This window comes from Carassius gibelio, chromosome B8 (assembly GCF_023724105.1).
Source record: "Carassius gibelio isolate Cgi1373 ecotype wild population from Czech Republic chromosome B8, carGib1.2-hapl.c, whole genome shotgun sequence".
Lineage (NCBI taxonomy): Eukaryota > Metazoa > Chordata > Actinopteri > Cypriniformes > Cyprinidae > Carassius > Carassius gibelio.
In genome coordinates, this window is record NC_068403.1 from 4024306 (window position 1) to 4047157 (window position 22852).

At 34.0% G+C, this 22852-nt stretch overlaps 1 protein-coding gene across 1 annotated transcript in view; it reads right to left on the minus strand.

Moving 5' to 3' along the window:
* The window catches only part of LOC127964025 (protein turtle homolog A), a 41570-nt gene that overhangs the window by 14130 nt on the left and 4588 nt on the right, over nt 1-22852 (minus strand). The window contains exons 2-3 of the mRNA XM_052564163.1: nt 16144-16238; nt 11941-12147 (exon numbers count right to left, since the gene is read on the minus strand). Of these exons, the coding sequence (XP_052420123.1) occupies nt 11941-12147; nt 16144-16204 (268 nt within the window). The 5' untranslated portion in view covers nt 16205-16238. The remainder of the gene's footprint in view (nt 1-11940; nt 12148-16143; nt 16239-22852) is intronic.

A 22852-nucleotide genomic window follows, 5' to 3' on the forward strand; every position in this document is an offset into this window, starting at 1 on the left:
ACGAGTTATTGAAATATGATATGAATGGAGCAGCAGACAGACACAAAACAGGTTCAAAGCACTAGAAACAGTTTCATCTACTACTCTTTGAAATATGATATGCATTTACTGGAGTCTGGTTTTTCAACTTCTCTCTCTCTCTCTACCTTCATTCAGCTTTTTTTCTGACTTCCAGGCTTGTAAAGGATGACACACTGATAACGCAGTGGATGCCGGCTGTGAGTGTGTTTCCGCTTTGCTGGATGCATTCGTTAAAGTTTGAAAGTAAGCCAAGAACCCTGTGTAGAGTAAGAAAATCAACAATTTAAAGCCAAATGGTTACACCTGAGGAATTACAACACAACACACCTGGAGTGTGACATAGCGCTGAACCCTCCAGAGATGTGTGCAGGTGTGTCAGCGTTAGATTTACACCTCCAGACTTCAGTCAAGCATTACGAACACTAAATATATGCACTGGACTTCAGCGTGTAAACCACATCGCTCCATTTGTGCTCATAACATGAATGATTTCACAAAATCCTTTAGACGAAGGAAAAATTCTGTTAATATCTGTTGCTCGGTCAACTGCAATCCACTCTTTGGACAGTAAGAAAAATCCAATCCAGATCATATGTGTGGGACACAACAACAGTAATCTAAAGTTAAATCCAGACTGAAGAACTGAAGGCCTGTCCGAACATGTCCTATCCTTTATCTTTTATCAAACGTGCTGCATTATTCTTTGCTAGGCAGGTCTATTCATCAAATCTAGAGCGCCTATAGGAGAGAAAAAAAAACACAAAAGATCTATTTTGATATCTCAATTGTTTCCAGACAATACTGGGATCCAACAACCAAAGTCTGCAGTCAGAAAATCTGAGATCTCATTATGAACTCAAACAATTCTTATCAAATGATCTGAGCTGCTATCCACATTTACTTGTTATAACTATGTACCTAAAATAAAATAAATAATAAAATAGACAAGCTAGATAAAAATACACAGACAAAGAAGTATCTTCTGTTCACCAAGACTGCATATATTTAATTAAAATTCAATAAAATTGTGAAATATATAAACATTTTAATTAACAGTTTTTTTTCTATTTAAATATATTTTTATTTACAATTTGTGATTACAAAGTGATGCAAAGCTGCATGTTTAGCAGCAATTAATATGCTAATTTTAATATCCTGGTCTGCTGCTCAAAAAAATAAAAAAAATAAATGTTGAAAACAGCTGTGATGCTTAATATTTCTATGGAAAATGTTCAATTATAGTCTAGTATTTTTACTAATGCTGTATTCATTTGATTAACAATCCAGCAAAAACGGTAATATTATGAAATATTATTACAATTTAAATGAACTGCTCTCTATTTGAATATATTTTAAAATATAATTTATTTCTGTGATGTAAAGCTGAATTTTCAGCATCATTACTCCAGGTTTCAGCATCACGTGATCCTTCAGAAATCATTCTAATTTACTGATTTGCTGCTCATGAACCATTTCTGATTATCAATGTTGAAAACAGTTCAGGTTTTTTGAAGAATAGGCTGCTCAAAAGAACTGAATTTATCTTTTGTAACATTAAAAATCTTTTGATCTCAATGCATCATTGTTTAATAAAAGTAAATACAAATTTCTTTTGAACAGTGGTGTAACTGAAACTCCATAAAGTCCAAAAATAGCAACCTCCAAGGAACAACAGAAGCAATCCTGACTGCTAAACACAGGGTCATTTCCTCAGCGGGTGACAGCTCCATTGAACAGGAACCGAATAACAATCAATCAAGCACAATTCACAGCCTGAGGGTTATTTTTTAAACCCACCACACAATATAAACAAGTATGTCTAGCAATTAAGCCCGGTCTAATCTCAGAGCTGCTGGTGAGGGAAGTGATTTTGCATAGATAATAACTGTCTGATCTGATCCTTTTCACCGGGCAGCAGCCGGTGGTTTTTTTTCTGTCATTAAAAGGTTCCTCTGATCCGAGGTCAAAGGGGGAGGGTGCTTATTAAAGCAGGAGAGAGGCTAAAACAGGCCAGGTGTGGTGCATCCTCCACAAATATAATCTGCTGTCTCTCCCCTTCCTATTATGGAAATTTCCGTTTTCTTTAGCAGATGCTTTAGGGCAGAGAAAAGCACCAAATAGACATGCATACAGTTCATTTAACACTGAACGAATTCATATATATACACACACAGGAAAGCACACACACTGATTGTGTGGTTATCAACACTCTTGGTTATTGGACACTGAACTGTTTCCCGCCACGGAATGTCTGTCCATCAATGAGAACAGAATGGAACCCCCCCCCACACACAAATTCTCTCAGGTTACCATAGCGATGGAACCTTGGGGTGGGAGTTTGGATTTGAATTTAAAAAACCAAAGGGGCAAAAACACAGCGAGGGAGGGGCGGGTCACGGGAAACGTTTGTGCTGGTGATTTTGAGAAATTACACGTGGGGTTGTAGGGGAAAAAGAAAAACGTGTTTTGATCTAAGTGGATGAAAGGGTCGAGAAACGGGCGAGAGTGAATTACAGAGAGGGAGAGAGAGAGAAAAAAAACTTGTTTTTATTTGAACCGAGACAATGACTGTGAGTGACAGATGAAGGTCTGTTTGGATTTAAATGTTCAATGCTGCGTTGCTTTGTACCTACAGCCCTTTAAAAATACAAAACATGTGACTGAAATTATAAACGCAAAACATCTAATGCAATTAGACTCACTGTCATGATATCATCTCATGCTTATTTGGACAAATATTAGACATCTCTACAGGAATGGGCTCTTAATGATCCCACAGGGTGAGTTATTGATGGACAAAAATTTAATTAGTGTCGCGAGTGCATAACATGAATTCCAAAGAAGGTACTTCTGGATCAATGAAGAACCCTCAACAGCCAATGAGCAGTCGGTGACCCTTGACCCCCATCCAGTCTCATGATTTTTCTCCAGACATGTCCATCATTACGCACGGGTCAATACTGCAATGATGGTGGTCCAGCAGGACCCCGGTGACTAATCAGAGTCTGTGGATTCCAGACATGCAGCGTCCGGGACAATAAAAAACACAGCTTCATTTATACAAAAAAATGGAGTGGCAAAAAAATATTATGTGTCTGTATAATATTATTAAATTGTCTAAAAACTATAAAGCTAAACTTTGCTAAAAACCTTACTTTCCACAAAAATCAAATAAAATATTTATTGTATTTTCCTTTCCTGGATGATTTCAAATGTTTTACTGCTTAACATCCAACCAGGCTCTTCGCTGACAGATATCTGACATCCTTTCCTGCCATGCATTTTTCTTTTCAGCCATTCCTCTATTAATTTGTCTTTTTTGCTTTCCCTTCCTGAAATATATTATATTTTATAAAACCAATAGCTCCAGGGGTATAGTCAGACTGGATGAGCCATTATATGCACACTCTTTGTTTTATCTTTTATCATACTTCTGTAAAGATCAATATAATGCATGCTTTGATTAGCTTCCTGCTTTATTCAAAAGTTTTCCCACCGCTCTCTAATCACACGTTACTGAGGTTTGTAACGTCTGGCTGATGTTGGTTGGAGGGTAATATGCAGCACATATGAGCCTGTGGGTGGTACATGAGCCTGCCAAAAGGTCCTCTCCACGTGGTTCTGGGATTCTGACACTGGCTTTTCAAAAACTCCTGGTCCTGAACTCCCTCGGCATACAGCACTGAAACTCCTCCTCACTTCACTGCAGGCTTCTGCGGGCCGTGTTTCGTCTCCTTTGAAAACTTTTGGCCGAGTCATTTTTCAATGACGAGAGAGAATGTGCTGGTATGAACATAAAGCGCCTCCAAGGGTAAAACACTGGCCACCCCACTGCCCTAAACCAAACAAGATTCTTCGTTTAAATTAAAAATAATAATTCAACGTCTACACGTACTATCAGAAATGAACGAAACACTTGACTATAAAAATGCAAAGAGAAACAAGCATGCGTTCGTTTAGAATTCTCTCTCAAACCCCATCAACTGAAATATTTATCATTTAGTTTTTTTATTTTTTAAACCTGTAAACTGTTTTGTTTGTACCTGCTTGTTGCCATCTTTGGTCACTATTTCTCATTAAAGCCAGCCATAAATATCATGTGACTAATGAGCTATAGGAAAATAATAATGATAAAAAGAATAATAATAATATGTACATCGACTATATAGTATTTCATGAAGCTAGCTTATTTTTTATTTTCAGTAAAATTTGATTTTATTCAAAGTAACAAAAATTATTTATGGTTTTATTTTTAGGTAACTATAATAAATATAATAACCCTGATGTAAAAAAAATAAAATAAATAACTTAAGTATAAAACAAATAAAAAATATAAAAAACATATATTTAAATAATACAATTAAAATAAACTTAAATGAAAGAAATCACAACTTTAAATAAAACAAATTACATATTAACATTTAACAAACATTTATTAACATAAATATTACCACTATATTTAAATGATAAAATTAACATTAACACATTTAAATTAACAATCCAATATTTAAAATAAAATATAAATACTATGAATATTAACATTTTAAATATAAAATTTTATTTAAATAAATAAAAAAATCTAATCAAATAAGATAAAATAAGATAATAAAAATATTAAAATAAAAGCAAAACATTGCATTGTGTAGTTATAACATAATATAAATAAAATTCATAAAATAAAATATATAATTAGCAAATCATGTTCCACAATGCAGCTACAGTTGAATGTCTGTAAATGGAGAAAGATGCTTTTTGCTTCCAGACTGTAGTTATAACATCTTCCACTAGCCTAACCCTGACCCCTTTGGTGTCACCCAGAGATTTTCACTGTCCCCATCTGGCCACCCCATTAAAAATTTCCCCAGGGCGTCTCCGCTAGCGAAGCGCTCACTGCGGGTGGCCTCTTCCGCTGTCCGGCTGTGGAAGCAAACACGAAGCGTTCAGTTTACTTTAGCCTACTCTATCTTTCCCGTGTTGTTTTGTTCACACTGATCTTTTCCATCCGTCCCTGCTAAACCGGAGGGATAACCTCTCTATTGTCCGCGGTCAACGGAAAGCCCTGCGTCTGTCGCAGCTGCACCTCTTTCCATCCCGTTCATGAACAGCCTGAATGTGTCACAAAATAATATACGGCACCAATGGAGAACCACGGATTGTGTGGAGAAAAGCCTTGAACTTAATTTTCTTTGTGTGAGTTGAAGGATGACAGGCCCTGCTGCATTATGGGATGTGTTTTGATTTGAATACAATCACACGTCTGGGTTGGGGGGTGACCGGATCTCCTACCCTATCAGCTTTTAACCCCCTTTCGCTGAAACACCCCCCTCTTTAGCTACTATAATCGCTTGAAGCCTCTATGAATAGCTCTTTGTCGTGGGATAGATTACAGTTAGCGCTGTCCTTGTTGCTCTCCGTCTGGCAGGCTTTAGTCTGAGGTAGAGACTCATGGGATAATGTTTGAGCCCTGAGGGCACGGATCAATACAGCAATACAGCAAACGTTTTACTGCAACCAATTTCAACCAGCTATTGCTAAACTACCAGCACGGATTATTGAGAAACCCTTTAAATGGCTCTAGATGTCCGTCAGTAACATATAATGCTGATCCAGAGCTTTGGAATGTCTTAATGTGCATGTGGAAGTTAATGATTGGTTAGAGAGAAAAAAAATCCATGTAAAAGTTCAAACAGAAGTGTTTCAGGAGCAAACATCTCAGCTGATCAATAAAGAGTTTTTAACGCTGTTTTTCAACATCTTTAAGTCTCTTATTCTCATTGAGGCTGCATTTATTTGATTAAGAATGCAGTAAAATCATAAAAATATTGTGAAAAATATTAAGAATATTTTCAAATATTATTATAATTTTATTTAAGTGTTTTCAACTGTAGTTTATTTTAAAATGCAATTTAGTCATGTGATGCAAAGCTGAATTTTCAGCATCATTATTCCAGTGTTCACTGATGCAACTGGTGAAAGTATTAGTGTTGTAATACTTTTGGACACCACTGTATTTGCAATATTATATATTACTATTCAATAATCAGAAAGTCTAGGGGCAGGTGTTTGAAAGAAATTAATACTTTTATCCAGAAAGGATGCATTCAGTTGATCTAAAATGACTTTGGTTTCCATCACCAACTGTTTCAATCACCAAATCTGTCTGATATGCTCAGCAAATCAGCATATCAGACAGATTTCTGGAGGACCATGCAACACTGAAAACTGGAATAATGATGTTAGAAATTGGTTTGATCTGGATCTTTGATGCTCTAGATCAGTGATCCTCAAATCTGGTTCGCGAGATCCACTTTCCTGCTGAGTTTAGTTCCAATCCTAATCAAACAAACCTACCTGTGATTTTCTAAAGACACTGATTAGCAAACTCAGGTGTGTTTGATTAGGGTTCGAGCTAAACTCTTCTTTGTTTGAGGCAGTCCTCCTTCTTCTAAGACTCTGGGGACATGATATCCCTAGTTTCTCTTCAGTCCAAGCGGAAAGACAGGTTTCAGGGTAAACTCGAAGTCTTCCGTCTAAGGTGTTTCTTTTTTACATTGTTTCATGCCACTGATTAAACACTTAAAGTTACCCAGACTTCAGTTGAGGAATGTAAGAAATGTGAAACCAAAACCAGTGCAAAGCAAAGGTCAAGCAAAGGTAACGTGGCTTTGCCTTTGAATAGATGTGGCAATGAAAGAGTTGATCGGTGAATAGCTGGTGAGTTGGGGGAGGAAATGTGCTGAATGAGGAAACTGACCACTGCATATATATATAAATACTGGGAATGAAAGAAAAAAGAAAGAGAAGAGATTTACAGTCAGGGATAATTTACCCAAATTATGAAAATTACATCATGCCAACTTCCTTTTTTTTTGCACCATCATTTATAAAAAAGAAAAAAAGAAACTAAAATTCCTTGTAACTACATTTTAAATGTATTGTAATTAAGATTAATTAGAAATTTTTAATCTTGATAACATTTATATACACACACATATGTATATCATTTTTATTCTTCCACATTTTAACTGTATATTTTTAAAGTCAAAAATATTTGTAAAAATAAAACAAATATTTGTTTCATTAAAAATTGTATACTGTATATTTTGAAAACACTTATATAATTAATAAAATAAAATTGTATCTTATTTTTTTCTATGCATTTTTTCAGCATATAGTCAAAATACTGAATACACATACACACACAATAATAATAAAAATTTATATATATTTTCTAAATGTATTTATTTATTAATCTATGCGCACTGTAAAAATAGGGCACAATATACTGTATTAATATGAAGAACTATACCATATTTTTTTAACACACAGTTTTAGGCTTAATGGAAATGTCCATAAATTACAGGATAATGTACTGGAAGAAAATGACTAGTACATTTTCAGGTTTTGTTTTAGTATATTTTATTTTTGGTTGTGTATCTGGCTGTATGGAAATAAAGAAGATCCTTTATCATAAACACGCCTGGTTTTAACACACACAAGCATAACATGAAACAGATTTTTTTTGTCTCTTTAAGATCAGTGAGGACACACACGCTCTTGCATTTTGTGCACTTTCCCAGACTTTGCATTTAAAATGTTTAATCAAGTCTGCTTCAGATTCCAAATAGTTCTCTTTGAGAAGAGTGAAAGTTTCCAAGGAGAAAAACAATCCCACTATCGCAGCACGCTGCCCAGCATCTTGTGGTTTTATCATACGGCTCTCCCTCAAGGGGGTCGTTCCCTAATTTCCTCATGAAGCAGGAAGTGAGGGCACATTTGATCAGCTCTTCTTAAACTAACGGCTCCTGACAGCACAGACCGAGCGTTCAAGATCCACACACCACACACGCTGAACTCTGCAGATCCAACATGAAACAGCATTCACTTCATATTAAACATGCATGATCTGACATATATAATATTCAGCTGGAAAAAGTGAGCAAACCATAAGAGAGCAGAAACTTAATTGTGGGCTCCTGGACCAGTTAGACACCAAGTAGCTATACCCCAGAGCCCATACCAACCTGGCAACCACAAAGCATCATGAACACCATTCAAGTCTGTGTAATAATTACAGATGGGAACAACTATTGTACTTAAAAACCCATTAAGCTGATCTGCACGAGTTATTCTGGTATTTTTATTGGTCGACAAGTTTGTGTTACACAACTTCCCTGTCATGGAAACATTGACTGATTCTTCTCATGTGCATCAACTAAAGCATTTACATTTAATCATTTAGCAGATCCAAAGTGACTTACAAATGAGGACAATAGCAATCAAAATCAATGAAAGAGAGATGTTTAGCGGTGCGGTCTGGGAACGTTACATCCTTCAGTCTTTAATTTGAGAGGGGAAATACATGCTGTAAGATGCTTCATCTGTTGCCAGAAATAAACACAGATGCAGCTTAGAGAGAGGAAAGAAGCAGCGATTGATGTTCCCTTTCGTTGATGTTGCTTACTCATTATTGACTATGTTTTGTCAATGTTTGCTTTCTCAGGAAGTAATCTGCTTTTCCCAGAATTTCTTCCTTTGACCGGTGACTTACTATCTAAGCACCACAGGACAGATCTTAATTGATTTTGTATTAGTTTGCTTCAGGGTGCTGATAGACACCACAGCGTCAGGTCAAGACACAGAGGGGCTCATCTGAGAAACACATGCTCCTCCTGACAGTCACTGCTCGTTCCATTGGGAAAACATGGAAATTTCCTTTTGATCTCCTATCAAAACCTGTTCAAGTGAAACAAACCCAGACCACGTCAGAACTGATGTCCACGAGACCCAAAGACTGTGGTACAGAGATGCTTCCAGAACAAATCTCAATATTTATCAGAATACTTGGAGTACAATAACTAATCACTACAATAATAAAACAGAGAACACTAAGAAAATAATAAGAAAATAACATATGCTTAAGCAAAAATATGAATTATAATTGTATTATACTTATTTTTAAACTAATAAATAATATATAGAATTTAAATGTAACACATTATACACACACACACACACACACACACACACACACACACACACACACACACACACACACACTAATATATATATATATTCCATATTAAAATGAAAGAACCAATAATAAAATGACTTAATAAAAATTTACTTTATACTTTACATAAAAAAGTACAAATGTAACATTATCCCACTGTAAATATTAGTGAACATGTGTATCTTAACTTCAAAGCATTTGTGCAGTCAAATGATTAATCGCCATTAATCACATACAAAATTAAAAGTTTTTGTTTGCATGATATATATGTGTGTTCAGTGTATATTTATTATGTATATATAAATACACACACACATGCATGTATATATTTCAGAAAAAATATATTTTTATACATTAAATATATTTATTCATAATATCAATTATTTGTAAATATATGTAAATATTTTCTAAATATATATTATATACACAGAACACACACACATATTATGCAAACAAAAGCGTTTAATGTTGGATGTGATTAATCGCGATTAATCGTTTGACAGCACAAATTGTTTTGAAGTAAAGATGCACAGATAATTAGATTCACCAATCTATAGTTGTATAATTTTACATTTGTACTTTTTTATTTAAATTATGATTATTATTATCATTATTATTATTATTATTAATAATACATTTTATAAATAAAGTCAGTCTATTATTAGTTCTTTCATTTTAATATAGAATTTCTTACATATATAGTGTGTGTGTGTATATAATGTGTTACATTTACATTTAAATTCTATATATTTTGGATGCGATTAATTATTTATTTATTTTATTTAAAGTTTATTTAACAGGGACCATACAAGCAAACATAGTTATATAACAAATACATACATAAAAAAATACTACAAAACTATGTATATATAGATATACACACTTATACACACACACACACACACATACATACATACATACATACATAATCATACACAATTATAACAACAACTAAAAATGTATACAATTACAAAAAAATACTAGAGTGAAAATCCACAATTGAACATGGATTTGTTTGAATTAATCCAGGACAAAGTTCATTGTCTTGTGTATGCTGGCACACTGACGGAACAGTAACCCGTATAAATCTATCAATCCAACACCTTCTGTTCAATCTTAAAGACAATTTTCTCTCTTACTGGGTCAAACCCACTGGATCCCGGCGGGGACACGCGACCTGCTGCAGTTTAACCCCAGTGTTTTAATCCAGGTCCCGCTCACATACCCCCGACCCCCAAAGACTGTAACGTCTGCGCACCCCTCCTCCCCATCCACCCCCTTTCTCTCTGCATTCATTACCTCCTGCACCCCTTCTCTTTTCTGCAATCGCGGACACACACTCTACATAATTACAGGGCACTTGTTTGGGCGGGACATTTATATGGGGATATTCGTTTAACAACACAATGCCCCTCCCCCTTCAATAAATTCCAGAGCACGACCCCTCCTTCAGCTGCACCGGTGCAAACGGCTGTATTTACATCGCCAAGCACCTCTCTGGGAACGAGTAAAGCACACAAACAGCCTTTAAAGTTGTTCAAAGAGGAAACTCTTGGTGAATTGCCCGGGAAATCAGCCTTTTTCAGGCTGTGTGTCGGCATCTTTTGAAGAAACAACAACAGGAACTATCAGAAGCTATTGAGTGGATGAAGTCTGTGGCCCCCAGAGTCTAAACAAGTGATTGTGAAACACAGGACTGCTTTTAAAGCACTCTACAGTCTCTCTTAACAATAGCAATAAACCTTTAGACAGCTTTCAGCAACCAAAGCGTTAAAAATCCAGCTGCATCTGAGAAGCTGCCTGCAAAGTGAAGCTTTTTTGGCAGGTGCCTCTTATATAAAATGTTACATTTCTACCAAAGAAAAAAAACAATAATCATAAAAAACACAATCATAAAATAATACTAGCATTATTTTAATTTATTATTAATATTATAATTATATTAAATGTACATTTATGCATTTAGCAGACGTTTTTATCCAAAGCGGCTTACAGTGGGTTTTTTTTTGTGGTTTTTTTTTCTGGATCCACTTTAATTATATAATTCATAATAATTAAAATTATATAGCAACAACGACAATAATAATAATAATAATAATAATAATAATAATTACATAGTCATGTTAATATATATTCTTTTTTTACCTTTATGATTATGATTATTATTAGTAGTAGTGTTATAAATCATAATGAAATATTATATAACAACAACAATATTATTAATAATAATAATAATAATAATAATAATAATGACAATAATAATAAATACAATTACATATATATATTCAAAAATGTTTGACCTTCATTATTATTATTATTATTATTATTATTATCCATAACATATTTTATTATATAACCATAATAATTCTAATTACATATTAGTATATATTCACAATTTTTTGTCCTTTATTATTATTATTATTATTATTATTATATAATTCATAATAAGTAAAATTATAACCACAACAACAACCACAACAAAACATCACCACCAATAATAATAATGATGATAATAACATGGTCATATTAATATATATTCACAATAGTTTGGCCTTTATTATTATTATTATCATTATTATTGCATAGTCATTAATATACAATCACGATTTGGGGAAAAAAATGTGGCTTGTAAAGTTTTTTTTAATTGCATTATAATTCACAAAATTGTATTAGATAAATTGAAACTACCCCCCCCCCACCGCAAACACACACACAAATCGTGCAGTGCTAGTTGACATTAATAAAATGAAATTATAAACATTACTGTGACAAAGCTCAAAAGACAAAGCACATCAAGTTCAAACCCATAAAAGTCTAACAGCCGCATCACTTCCTCTGTCTCCTCTGACAGAGTCTCTCCTGTGGGACTAATAGAAAAACCAATTAATGTCTGCGGTGACGCTCACCTCTGTAGTTGGGATGCACTCGTGGGGTGTAGCTGCCGAATTTGATGAGGATAGGGACGTTGTACCCCAGCCGGACCCACTCCACCACATGTAAGGGAAACAGGTTTGGAGTGGTGGCCCCTTCTGATGCAGGAGTCAGACTACAGCCCAGCTCAGCAAAACCCCCGACTCTTCCCTGGACCACCGCCTCAGCTCTCAGAGAAACACCTGAGGAACACAAGCACATGTCAGCTGGACTATTATTTCCCTGCTAGACCAGATAAACATGGATAAGACAGGTCTATGTGTATTTAGAGTGGGGCTCGAAAGTTTGGGCACCCCTTGCAGAATCTGTGAAAATATGAGTAATTTTCAAAAAATAAGAGAGATCATTGTTTCCTTCTGGAGCATCAGTGAATGTTTGAATCTTTTTTAATAGTTGTGTTTGAGTGCCTCAAATGTCCTCAGTGTGATAAGGTGCATCTCAAAATCATAAAGTCACTGCTGGAAAGGGTTCAAATATGTAAAGATGCTGGAAAACTGAAGAATCTGCAGGAGCTTAAAGATTTTTCTGAAGAACGCTGCTCAGTTTAACTGTTCAGAACAAACAAGGGACTCATGCACAACCATCACAAAACAGAAAGACAGTCGAGGATCATCAGGTAACAGCACACAGTACTTTTGAGGGGGTTATTTTAATAATTTCAGCATTTTTTTTGTCTTGTGGACTAAATGTTAATATCTTTTATGTACAATATCTTACTCAGGACAGTACTAAATAAAAAATAACATGCATTCTTATTTTTTGAAAATTACTCATATTTTCACAGATTCTGCAAGGGGTGCCCAAACTTTCGAGCCCCACTGTATGTTGTTTAGCGGCAGTTTTGTGCTGATCCAGATTGATTTATTCTGGTTAAGAGCTGATTCAGATGAATCTATCTCTTGGTCTAGACTTATCTATGTTGGTTAGCAGGAGTTTTGAGCTGGTCCAGACTGATCTATGTCAGTTTAGAGCTAGTTCAGATGGATATATGTGGTTTAGTGCTGGTATAGGTTAGGTGTGGTTTTGTACTTGTACCAACTGATCTAAGTTGGTTTACAGCTACTTCATTTCAGACACTGTACTTGCTTGTTAGTGCTGGTCTTGGCTTGTTAGTCCTGGACTTTTTCTGGCATAAGGGTAGTTCAGCTGGTATATCTGCTGATTTGTGCTGGTCTAGGGTTATTTATACTGATTAGTGGTAGTTTTGTACTGTTCCAGTCTGATTTAAGTTGGTTTAAAGCTAGTCCAGATGTATGTTAGTGCTGGTCTAGACTGATTTCTGCTGGTTATTGGTGGTTATGAACTGATCCAGATTGATTTATTCTAATTTTGAGTTGGTCTATGTGGATATATGCTGGTTAGTCCTGGTCTAGACTAATTTCTGATGGTTTTGAGCTTGTTCAGACTGATTTATTTTGGTTTAGAGTTCATATAGATGGACATCTGCTGGCTAACTCTGGTCTGGACTAATTTATGCTGATGATGGCTTTGATCTGGTTGAGATTGATTTTTGTCGGTTAGTGCTGGTCAGTCGTAGCTTTGAGCTGGTCAAGATAGTGAAAAAGCGTGTTGGGCTTGTCAGCAAAGCTGGTGAAGTTGGTTTATGAAGGCCATTATTTTGGTCTTTTCAGCAGGGAGAGAAGTGGCTAGAGTCATAAGACAAGACACTTATTTTTATTTTGACAAAAGTAATGCAACTGAGAAACACATATGGAGGTAAATTAATTTAGCTCTTAAAAAAGTCAGAAGAAGAATACATCATGAGGAACACATAACAAACACACAGCATTTGTCATCTGACATGCGATTTCTGTTTGCACTGTATAGATCAAATTCACAGGATATAAACCACCAATATTTGTCATTGGAGGAAAGTACTTCCTGTACACTGTGTACTTAATAATAAACCCAGCGGTTCTGATGTCCTGGAGAAAGCATGAGAGGCATGAGGATGCAGACAGGAACAAGAGCCAGAAGAGAATACGAGATGGAAAATGAGAGCATGACTGAGAAAAACAAGAGACAAAAGAGGGTGATGTCACAAAAACACTCACTAAATGGGGGTGAATGCAAATCCAGATTAAGGGGGGCAGGGTGCCAAAGAGATGACATGCATGTAAATGAACATACAGCATGTTAATATGATGGACACTTTCTCTCAACAGGACAGACAAAAGAAACCTCATTAGGGTAAATCTCACAAAAACAGGCTGATATTACATCACAAAATAAAATGAAATAAAAACTATTTATATAAAATGTTTCAAGAAAATATCATTTTATATAAATATGAAAAAAAAAAATATTATACTATTCATTATATTTGATAAAAATAATAATTAAAAAGAACATTCTTGATAAGACAATGAACGCCAAAATCTAATTTTGCTACCATAATACAGTCATAAATGATCAATGTACTGTACATTAAAATTAAGTACAACAAATACTACCATAATGTTACTTAGGACTTTACAAATACATCACACATATAAATCGTTTATTTTTCTTCCCCCCAAATTACAGTAAAGATTTTTTAAATGAGAATTAATAAAATAAAATAAAATAAATTTGTAAAAAAAAAAATTAAAAAAAATTTTTTGGGACATTTACTTTTCGTGAGATTCCTCCGTTTACACACTGGGCTGAGAGATGTCTGTATAGACTCTCAGATTCACAAGTTGCAAACCCGATGGGGCAGTGTTGCACCCCTTGTACCAAAGCTGGCCCCATGCATCTCGTCTCGTCTGCGATTAGAATAATCTCTCAAAAACGACGCTTGCTGACAGAACCACAACCTTCCCACCCTCCCTCTGCCCCGAGACCCCCTGAGGCACACACATGGCCAGCTGCCCCTAAGACTCACACCCCGTACCTCGAGAGAAGGGAAATCTAAATCCCAGACCGATCTAAATCCGGATTTGCAGATTTCATTTTTTTACTGGAGGGATTTGATCCCCTTTCTCCGCAAATGTTGGGGGTCTTTGCTCCTAAATACCAGCTCCTGTTTGTCCCGGGAAAGGTTGTGTGGCATAAGGAACATAGAGGGCCGTCTGTTGGTTAACAAACAGGAATTAACCTCCCTGCACCAAACGTGTTCTCTGAGTAAACAGGCTGAACTATCCCACCTCGTGTGCTGTCATATTATGATCATACAAACACATCTACAAATACCAGCAGAGGAATCATGGAGAGAGAGAAAAGAGACACAAGAGGACAGGTAACAGATGAATGAAGAAAGGAGAAGGCTTGGGGGAAAAAAAAAGAGGCAAAAAAGCATTTATTTACAGCGGAGAGGGATATGCAGTGTCCAAAATGTACACTTGCCAGATAAAACTTTGGGTTTAACAAGTAGACAAACTGTTTGCCAGTTGGCCAATCATTATTTTAGGAAAAGCAACATGATTCATGGTTTTAATCACAGTTTAATAATGATATCCTGACCTTCAACTAAGTTATTCTTTTGTTTTCATATACAAGTGGCTCAAGTCATGCTCAAGTCTCAGTGTTTTTTTTTTTGTTGTTGTTGTTTTTCAAAACATGTTTTGCAATTCAATATATTAAAATATAGCTTGATTATGGCTGCAGATAAACATTAAAGTTTGCCTCATGGATTTTATTGTGTAAAACCACAAATTATTAATAGATGAAAATTAAATAAACTTAAATGTTCCCTGGCAGCTAACTGAAATAAAATAAGATTAGGTTAAATTACTCAAATTAAATTAATAAAGGTAAATAGAAATACAGCTATTTGTTAAAAATGTATAATACAACAAAACCACATAAAAAAGCAATAAATGAATAGAATGCAAACTGGATTAATACTAATAACTAATTAATACTATAATATTATATTAATAATAATAATATAATAACTTGTTCACCTGCCAATAAAAGGTAAAAAATCTTCAGTGGCCCGAAAAAGTATTTGGACATTTGTGCTATACTTAAAAATGTTGCAATGTCCTTGGATTGCATGACAAAATATTAAAGCAAGTGTAATTCATCATTAACAAAGATAGCACAAAAACACACAAATGTGACTTTTGAGACATGCAGATACAGACACCTGCTCTAATGCGATCACACTCACACAGAGTGAATGAAGGTAATAAAGGGTCCAGATATTTTGGGAGGTCACTGTGATGTTAGCAGGAGAAGGCAGAAGTACTTACGCAGTAAAAAGAGGGCGGCCGCGAAGGTGACATTCAGAAGCCAGAGTTTCTTCTGTACCATGGTAAACACTCACATACCATCACACACACCCCACCTGAAACACAATCACACACACATAAGTCATTTGACCTGAGATAACACAACATGAGGAACATTTCCCGGTTCAGATTGTTACATACTTTACTGACTTAATCCATTACACACATCTCGGATTATCATTTAATACTTGCACATTTCCTTATTAAGAAAATCTCATGAGACATTAAAGAACATGTGCAGGTCATGTTCCACCACAAACATGCAAAATAATGATTTGTTCACATGTTAGATAACAGCAGCATGAATCTATTTTCTGAATGAAATCAGTGTTTGAATGTGTGGTGCCGATTCCAGTAAATGTTCTCCCAAAATATAATGCATTTCGTAGCACTTTTGCTTTCGACTGAACAAAGGCATGCTTCATGTCTTCCTCTGAGTCAGGTTACAACTAATTGTTCAATTCTTAGAATTTTACATGCATGAATGATTCTGGAGACATTTTTTTAAGCCTAATTCTAATTAGTGCTCTCAAAAGATTAATCGCATTCAAAATAAAAGTTTTTGTTTACATTATATATGTGTGTGTACTGTGTATATTTATTATGTATATATAAATACACACACATGCATGTATACTGTATTTAAAAAATGTTGTTTATATATTAAATATATTTATATATATATAATATAAATTATATGAATATACATGTAAATATTTGCTAAATATATATTGTATTTGTGTGTATTTATATATACATGATAAATATACAAAAAACTCAAACTTTTACTTTGCAAGCAATTAATCACAATTAATCATTTGACAGCATTAATTCAAATTTCCTTATTTTCCACTCCTCTTGCTTTTATTGTTTTGGTAAGTGCAATAAAAACGGATATACATTTAATCTTCATCCTTATTATAAATAACTGTATGGACAGTTTTTTATTAATTTCTTAACTCATTTAACTGAATTGTTTTTATTTTTAATGTAAAAAGTTTTTATTGTTCTTATTGTTTTCAAATATGTTTATATATTTTATAAATTTTTATTTCAGTTTTAGTTTATTTTAGACCATAAAGTTAAACAAAAGAAAATAAGAAATGTTGCAAATACTTTAAATAAAATGCATTTTAAAATATAATTTAAAATATATTATATATCAATTATTTTAGATAAATTACTCATATAAATTCTAATTTAATATTTTATTTTCAATTAGTTGTTTTGCAATTTTGTATTTTTTTTTTTTATTAAAAAAAATGTTTTTTTTTTTAATTGTTTTCATTTAAGTTTTAGTTAACTATATTTTGATTGACCTGGTCCTAAAATATGAGTTCTGTTTGCCCATGCAAAAAAAAAAAAGAAAAGAAAAACAGTTTCAGGTTTTTTATGCATGAGCAATATTAAAAGAAAATCATGCTTTTTCCATATTTTTCAGTAAAAAACATTTTAACTACTAAAATACAGCAATTCTGAATGTTTCATCTGAAAACAACAGACAGCCATCATGAAATCTGCTTGTTATCTTTAACATCACCCAACAGTGACCCAGAAAGTGAACACACCCCGCGGTTTACAATAATCAACTCTCCAGACGTTCAATATTTCTCTTCAGTATTGTGGAGGAGTTTCCCTGCAAAGTGCCTGGAAATGAAAGCAGAGGTTGTTTAATACAGCGCTGGCAAACATCCACTTGTATGATTGAGCACCTGAGAGCAGCAAAATCCCCCAACAACCCGTCTCCCACATCAGCCATTCAAAGCCACTAATACCAGCTTATTACTTTAAGTTAATTAAAGCCCAAGTTGGAGGGGGAGACTATTTTAAGAAGCCATGCGCAAAGACGAAAAGCATGCAACTGCATTTCTCTTGGTTTTGTCTTTCTGCACACATTGAATGCAACAAGAATTTGGAGGTACATAATGGTAAAGGTAACAGATTAGGTGGTTAAATTCGCTCCAGCTCATCACAGTAGTCAAATTTCATGAGGGGAATATAAATCTCTCATCTCCATTCTTTCCAGCCCAAATCACAAGACAGATTTCCACAACGCAGTGGAAAGTTATTGGCTGAACAGTCTCAGAACAACCACAGGTATGAAAGAAACCACACACTTCTACTGTTTCCACATCAATATTTTCTGTTTGAGTGTGAAAATGCATTTGGTGTCTAGAACAAATATCTTTTTCAAAAGGGGAAGTGTATATTTTGTTACTAATAAAATATTCCTTCCTATCCGATTTCGACAAGTACAAATGGTGCAGGATGAGTTACAGGATGGTTCAAGTCACTAACCACAACTATGAGCAACAGCAGAAGTGATGCTTTATCATCAAACAGCACTTACCAAACAATCTGGTGTAGGAAATACTGCGAAGTCCTACCATAAATAAACTGTTTGAAAGAGAAAAGTTTAGTTTATACAGGATACAGCTTTGCTGAAGTCCTATGAACAGGCACTTTTAAAAATGAAGGATTTTTTAATGGCATTGATGCTTCCATGAAGAACTTTAATATCTACAAAAAAACTTTACATTTAACAAACGCTTCTCAATAGTGAAAAAAGGTTTTTTAGATGAAAAACAAAAAACAAAATTGTTCTTCAAATAAAATAAACGACATTCTTCAAAATAAAGGTACTTTATTGATGTTTCCATTAAGTACCTTTTAACATTCATATAATTTTTAAAGTTTTTTTTTACATTTTTTAAATGTTCTTCACACTTAGAAAAAATGGTTCTTTTAAGAACTTTTCACTGAAAGTTCTTTGGAGAACCAAAAACGGTTCTTCTATGACATTTGCTGCAAGAACCCCTCTTTTTAACCTTCATTTTAAAGAGTTGGAAAAGTCACACTCCCATGGCTACAGTCATGTCAACCGAGGTTATAATGCATCTGTTCTGGAGTCAGTGCTTTATTTGACTGTATAAAAGGCTCAAACAGGTTTTGGGCTGCATGAACTGATTTTGAAACCGGCCTTGAGAGGTGCCAGATGAGGGCAGGGCATTGTGTGCCTCTGCGTGGAGGCTCTTACCAGTCAAGCTGTTGAACAAGGCCTCCTTGTGAAAGTGTCTTTCAGAGAGAGGAGAGCAAACAGTGAAAGACAGACGGAGAGCAAAGCTTGCTTCAGACTTTCTGCCCTACAAGATTCCAGGTGTGTCCTAATCCGGCATAAAGTATTCAACTTTGCAACAAAAAAAAAAAGTCAAGAATTTAGGCTCTGTGGTGAGACTGAAACCATATTTTAAGGACTAAGGGGAAAGAAATGATTTAATTTAAGAATAAATTGTTTAATAGCCAATATTGGTTGACCTCTAATGTGATTAACATTGATTATAATCAGAAATGGTTGCTGATCAGCAAATCATCATACTAGAATGATTTCTGAAGGATAATGGTGCTTAAAACTCAGCTTCGATCACTGCAATAAAAATTAAAAAAATTAATCTATTCAAATGGAAAACAGTTATTTGAACTTGTAACAATATTTCAAAGCATTGCTGTTTTTACTGTATTTTTGATCAAAGCGCGTGCAGTGAAAAAGAGAGGATAGAGAGCACAGCATGAGTGTCAGAAAGAGTCCAACACTGGCCAGAAGTATTAAACTTGGCAACATATTTAAAATCTGAAAACCACATTATAAAGATTGGGGAAAAGAAATGTCCTCATTTAAGAACAAATCATTAAAAACATATTGGTTGACCTCTAATGTGAATATTTGTGGATACATCTATAGCCCTGGAACATAAAAAGAGATTCAATGCTGTTCAAAAGTTTGGGACCAGTATGATTTTTCTATTTTCTTCTTCTTTTTTTTTAAAGAAAGTAATACTTTTATTCTACAGGAGGCATATTAATTTGACCAAAAGTGACAGTAAAGACATTTATAATATTACAAAAGATTTCAAATAAATGCTTTTCTTTTAAACTTTCTATTTATCCTAATAATCCTGGAAATGAAATACATCAGATCTAAAAAAATGAATGCATCCCACTCATCATCCATCGTTTTGAACAGTAGTGAATATTTGGAAATAATCACATCACTGCAACCTGATTCACTCTGATCTACTGTAAGTGACACACACAAACCCCATGACCTTCTTTCAAAATCAACCTTTATGACATCTTCAAAAGAGGAAGCCCCCGAAACAGATGCTCAAGATGGTGAAGAACGGCTCTCAGGGCATGATGGGACATGCTCTGCAAACCCTCTGATCTTTGATCTTGGCCTTGACTGGCAGAGGCGCTTAATAAAACATCTTCAGCACAACATCCAAAGCCAAAACAACCACATGGCCACTTCCTGTTTCATGTGAAACCATCCAAACTGGTTAAGACCTGTACCATCTGTGTGTCCACTTGGACGGCTTTAGCAGATAACAGACCATCTCAATCTAGTTGGCACACCTCTGGATCTTCAGGCTGATCTGCTTTGATAGTTCACAGCCTCAGTTGACTAACTGAATTAAGTTATATACCAGTGACACAGTTACTGAACACCATGTACTTTAACATATCTTCATGCAATATAAATATAACACTGATGTTTCATTCCACATGCTGGCAATTGCTCTCTCTGATCAACTTCCCTGATCTGATCATGTCTTCAATTCAGTTACACTCAAAAAAATAACTCTTTGAACGAACATAAAAAAATCATGGAAAGGATTTCCACATGATTAATTTGCTTTATTTCAGCATTATGCAATTCTGTTACTCCAATTTAATGTACTTACATTGGGTCAACTTAATTTATTAAGGTTGATTCAACTTATTTACTATGGTTGGGCAAAGCTTAATTTAATAGTGTCAGCCCAACTAATCTGCAATGTTTTGGACAATGTTTTTAATAATTAAGTTCATTTTACAAAATAAGTTTAAGTAAACTTAACAACCCTTAATAGAGTCAACAAACAACAAATGAGTTAATTGTACCTGAAAATGTTAAATAATGATGACATAAAATTTGAATAATGCCATTTTAGGAATGCCACCCCCTTGCATTAGGATCATGAGCAGCTGATTAAAATTACTTTTTATTCAAACCTTTCTATAATTACAGCTTATCAAGCATATCACAAACATATTTAAATTACAAAGCAACATTTCAAACTGTTTGTTTCTTTGTTTGTTTTGTTCTAAAACTTATTAGAACAACTTAATTGCTATAAATTGTATTACTCATCTACCTATCTAATGGTGCTACACTTCTCCAAGAGGGTGACAGAATAACAATTACCCATAATACACTGCAGAAATCCTCAGCCAATGAGATGCAAGTCTGTGTTGGTTTCACTAATGTGTTACCTTTACGCAAAAATGTTTTGGCTGAACAAATAATTTTTAAGTAAAGCTGACAATACACACTTTTTTGTTGAATGAACTAGATTAAATCAAGTTCACATTGTTAAATACATTTTTTTTAAGTAATCATAACATGAACGGATTAAGTAAAATTAGCAAAGGTGAAAGTACATTTTTTTGAGTGTACCAATAACATTGTAAGGACTCCAGCTAAAGCTGTTTGCTGGACCACTTGCCATTTTGATCTCATTAACAGCAATGTGTTCGAGTTGCTCTCACCATAAGGTACTCTGACAAAGGTGTTTGTGTCAGGTGTATATTTCTGCTGCTGAACATGCTTTAGTGTATTAAAAAGGTGAACCGGTCATCAGAAAGCAGAAGATTAAATCTACTTGATCTGGGATCAAATGTCAAATGAGGTGGTTTTCTCTTCCGGTGAGGATAACACCTGTTCTCAGAAACACACATGCAACTCCTGCTAAAGCTTTTAACAGAGCAAATAGAGTTGTTTAACACTGAAATATGTGATTATTAACCACTGTTCTAGAGCAACTGTAATACTTCATGTACAAACTAAGACACTTCTCAACCAGTGATCTTTATTTTATTTGTCCTGTTTGGTGATGTCAATGAATGTCTGGCTAAGAAAGTTAAGGCCAATTAATTGAAGTAAAGCTGAAATAAAATAAATTAAACATTGAAAAATTTTAACTACATTGACATTTTTAAATGTTTGTTTTTCTGCCTAATAATAACTGCAATAAAATCAAAATAACTTTTTGTTGCGTGGTATATTGCCGCAGAAATAATAGCGATATTATTGTCATTTTAAACGTCATTTATGCCACTGAATATATAATCATAATGTAACAGCATAATAATGCAATGCATACACACTCCCAAATGACAACAAATGTTAAATCTTTAAGAATATTTAAATTATGGAAATTAAGTATCAAAATATTAGATACTTTTAAAACTTGAGTAAATAGTAAATCTAACAAAAAGTGCAAAGTAACAAATAATAATAAAAAAATCACAAATAACTTTTATGGAGATTTTTCCACCTAGAGAGATGGAAAAATCTCCATAAAAGTTCTTTGTGATTTTATATATATATATTTTAGATATATATATATATATATATATATATATATATATATATATATAAAACTAATAAAACTGACAAAGCACATAACAAAACTACAAAAATTTAAATGAACTTAAAATACAAATTAAAGTGAATTCTTAAGATACAGAATAAATAAAAAAAAACTATAAAACTCATAATACAAACTGTAATACTAAATATATTTTTCAAAATTCTGACAAATTTTTATATTAATAATAATAAAAAAAC